Below are 4,208 nucleotides of genomic sequence, written 5' to 3'. Positions count from 1 at the left end.
TTAATAAAAATTGCCACCCCCAAATCATCACTTCTAGTTTCTCTCTGGTCTCACACTCTTTGAGAAAATTTACGTTACGTTTCTCCAATTTGTCTAAATATATGAGCGATTTTTTCTCACGATATCAAAAAATTTGCACAGGATATTAATCAAATAACAGATAGCTCTATCAAGTCTTTTTTTTTTAATCGCTTCACATGGTTGGTTTACATTCGTATCAAAATGAACGCATATCGACGGAAAGAAATGAAAATAAAAATTATAAAATTATAAAATTGTCGTCAATATTGCACTGGAAAACTCTTCGAACAATTTAAGTCTTATTTTTTCTTATTTCGTTTCTCGACCAAAGTATATCGCAAAATTAAATATCATAAAAATATCTGTTCCGAAACACAATGATGGATTTTTTTCTTATATCTGCGGATTGTCGTAGCAACTACCTTAATGCATAAAATATATATGTATATGGCTAATAAATTTATTTCTTTGATCGTACCACTGAACACCCTGTAACGATTATTTATCATAATAATTATTAAAGAAATCCTTTTTATTATTTTTTCAGTATGCAATTATTCTGATATTCGGCAGGACTGCTATATTTAAAAATATCGATGATATAAACGAACATTCGTTGAAATAATGATTCAAGTGGAAATGAATTAATTACATTAGTATTATTAATCGCGAATCTAAATTCATTCGCTCTCGGAGCCGCTTTCGCCGGTCGCGCTAGCGGAACCGCTACCAGTACCGGATCTCGATCTTGACGGTGACACAGACAATGAAGTCGACAAAGATCCCGATGGTGAATTCACAGGCGATCTTGAGCGTGATTTCGACTTGGATCTAGATCTCGACTTTGATGTGTTTCTCGATTGAGGACTGCCGGATCGAGATCGTGATCGTGATTTACTGCGTGATTTAGATGGCGAACGTGAGTGAGAACGCGAACGCGATCGAGACGGTGATCTAGATTTCGATGGCGAATGTGACCGCGACAGCGAACGCGAACGCGAACGTGAACGCGAACGCGATCTCGATCTCGACTTTGATCTGGACCTAGATCTTGATCTCGACTTCGATTTTGATCTTGAGCCAGACTTGGAACGAGATCGCGACTTTCTACTGGACGCCTGCGAGGACGCTCTTGACGATGCGCGCGTCGATCCTTCCTCGTTCTCTGCTTCGGAACCTGCAAATAAATTTTCTGATTATCGGAAAAATTTTCAGAGTGCTAGTCTGCCCTTTCCAATTATATCATAGTGAATAGAGAGAGTAAACGAACCTTTAGCTATCATATCTGCCTTCTCTTGTTGAGTCTCCTGCTCCTCCTCTTCCTCTTCCTCCTCTTCCTCCTCCTCCTCCTCTTCCTCCTCCTCATCCTCATCCTCCTCTCCCGGAGGCTCCAATTGTTTTTCTCGATATCTTTGCATTCTGAATTCATTGGCGTTTAACGGTCGATGACGCACTATCAGCCGCGTGTTGTTTGGCTGTTGTCCGACCTTCTGGCGCCGTTTACTTAGTCGCACACGCGTCTCCAATTCATTGTAGTAAACCTGCAATATACAAATGAATTAATGTGACAAATCACAAAATTATAACACGTCATATAATAGTGCAGCGCTCATATATATATATATAGATACCCCGTCTTGTCTTATCACGAGGAAATAATTCTCCTCGTATCCTTTGGAAGCTTTGCTCTTGACGTTCCAATTGTATTCTCTAGCCATTTTGTACTCATATTCTTCTTCATCGGCGTAATCGATACCAGCAGTAAAGTCCCGTCGGCGTTTCTCCAAAGTTTCTTCCAACGGCAAAAAGTAAGCTACGAATTGCTCACCACTCTCGTCCATCACACCTCTATAACAGAAGCATCATAATTATCTTGCACAATAATCTAATAATGTCTAAATTAACTGGATGATAAAATAAATAATAATTTTTTTCAATACACATTTCCTTTTGAATTGCATAAATTTATTTTGTTGTGTGTGTGTGTGTGTGTGTGTGTATGTGAGAGAGAAAGAGAGAGAATGAGCAAAGTACCTTATCATGGCTTGTGACATTTCTTCTATCTGTGCTGGTACAGATCGACCAGTTGGTGCAGGATCAGAATCAAATATAACTTGAGCACATGGATACTTCCACAACTAAAAAATTGTAAAAATTGTAATCGTACATATGTAACAATAATATTGACAGATGTTGCAATGGTACCTTAAAGTCTGGATATACTGGCAATATTTCTATAGGTACTACATTCGGTTTACTGTAGTGTCTTTCAATTGGCTTTTTATTGTCTTCAAATGTCTTTTCTATAGCTTTTATTTGACTCTCACGGTCCATGTACAGGGTTTCCTCCTGATTAAAAATAATTGAATTGGAAAATATACAAGTATGCTACAAATTTTGCTCAATAGATGTCATACCTTGAAATTCTTCTTGATACTGTAACCAACTTTAGCTTCAACCTTATCTGCTGTTTGTGGCTGGAATCTCGTGCTTTCTGTGGAAATATATTCTGTGCGTCTCAACCACGAAACACTTCTGGCATGATGCCGAGAACGTTTAGAATCTTGAGGTGTAAGCACATCTTCTTCCAACAGCTTTTCATCAGCTGGATCTAATTGAGCATTTGGATCCCCAGCATATGTGTCCTTATTTATTAAGTCAATTTCTACACCTAAATCGTGTTCTGTCAATACTTCATATTTGTAATTACGCTCTAATGAGGTTGGATTATATTGAATAAATCTGTATTACAAACATAACAAATTATTACAAGACAAAAGGATGTAAGCAACAGTTTGACAGATCAAACATTACTCACCTGGTCGGTTCAAAGGGATAAGCTATAAATTTTGGATCAAACGGTATATCCGGCAGCGTATTGCAATATTTTACTCTGCATATGAGCTCAGATCTGAAAAAGCACAGATCAATAATACATAGCAACGCTACAGTTGTACTGCTTATGATAATAATGATTCAATTGCGAATATATATCGTATTCCCTGGTGTGCTTATTTGCTTATTTACCGCTTCTCTGCTGGCCTAACCACGCGTTTATCCCGGTCAGCTTGATTACTGTTGGTTTGAATGGTAGGTGCCATTTTTTTTATAGCGTCCTGAATAAATCTCTAGCAATCAATAACACTATTCAACACTGATGGCACAATTTAAATGCGATGGCCAAAAGCACCGAATGCTATATAACCACATCGTATATTATGCAATTGATTACAGCTGATTACAGCATTATGGATGAATTACAACTGATTATAACCAATTACAACTAGGAAATAAGAGTAAATAACGATTATGTTCAGAACTGCGATATGCTTAGCCAAAGTAGGGCTAGAAATAGCTAAAAAAAGAGTGAAGGGAACACTCGGAACTGGAAAGGGATGGGCCGGATAGGAAGGAACCATTATTATTTGCTGCGCGACAATGTGGCGACATCTTTAAGGGGATGCTGATGCGTTATCGATAGAACTATTCCAATTTCGATAGTACTTGGCGACATCTTTCATTAATTTCTTCTTTCTTTTGATAATCAAACTCGGATGATAACATTAAAATTTCAGTTTTAAATAAAAAAACGAGTATTATTATAAGTTTTGAACATACATACATGTTATCTAAATCATGTAATTACTATATTATTAATTTCTTATTTTTATTTAATCACTTATATTTTGACAATTACGCAAACTTCCGTAAGAACCGACCCGTCTTTTACTTTTTAGTATCTCAACAGGGTCGAGATAAGAGTCATGACATGGGAAAGTCGTGCATTGATTGGCTCGCCATGTTTAAAAAATTCCCGCTTTACATTTGCATACCTATTGAATAATTCCTATGGAATCCATTTCGATTAATTCCATAACAGGTTTATAACTAAGCTTTAAGTCTGAAGCTATAATATAAGAAATTGATCAATTATCGATTATTCTTCTCAATTGTGATTGGTTAATGTTTTTGGTTAATGATTTAAGACTATATATTTTCGTTTCACACACTATGTCACTTATATATATATATATACACACACACGCGCGCGCGCGTGCGCGCACGCACCACGCACACGCACGCACGCACGCACGCACGCACGCACGCACGGACATATATTATATTTATGCATATTACGTTTTATGTATATTATGTATATTACGTTTATATATAAATGTCTATTATTT

At 36.8% G+C, this 4,208-nt stretch overlaps 1 protein-coding gene across 1 annotated transcript; it reads right to left on the bottom strand.

Moving 5' to 3' along the window:
* Nucleotides 1-701: 701 nt before the first annotated feature.
* Nucleotides 702-3,122, bottom strand: LOC105625854 (RNA polymerase II-associated factor 1 homolog). Its single transcript, XM_012207165.1, has 8 exons — nt 3,049-3,122; nt 2,840-2,932; nt 2,439-2,763; nt 2,227-2,370; nt 2,056-2,159; nt 1,653-1,869; nt 1,292-1,562; nt 702-1,198 (listed from the first exon to the last, which is right to left on the bottom strand). The coding sequence occupies exons 1-8, from the start codon at nt 3,120-3,122 to the stop codon at nt 702-704; spliced, it is 1,725 nt and encodes a 574-aa protein (XP_012062555.1).
* Between the last annotated feature and the right edge of the window lie 1,086 nt (nt 3,123-4,208).

The sequence above is a fragment of the Atta cephalotes genome, assembly GCF_000143395.1.
Source record: "Atta cephalotes unplaced genomic scaffold scaffold00004, whole genome shotgun sequence".
Classification (NCBI taxonomy): domain Eukaryota; kingdom Metazoa; phylum Arthropoda; class Insecta; order Hymenoptera; family Formicidae; genus Atta; species Atta cephalotes.
This window is presented reverse-complemented; position numbering and strand designations above follow the sequence as displayed.

Excerpts from the sequence above, each read along its gene's own strand:
- LOC105625854 (XM_012207165.1), bottom strand. The coding sequence starts at position 3,122 with ATGGCACCTACCATTCAAACCAACAGTAATCAAGCTGACCGGGATAAA. Across the intron at positions 2,933-3,048 it reads GTTAGGCCAGCAGAGAAGCG|ATCTGAGCTCATATGCAGAG; the intron begins GTAAATAAGCAA and ends GTGCTTTTTCAG. Across the intron at positions 1,870-2,055 it reads ATGTCACAAGCCATGATAAG|AGGTGTGATGGACGAGAGTG; the intron begins GTACTTTGCTCA and ends CTTCTGTTATAG.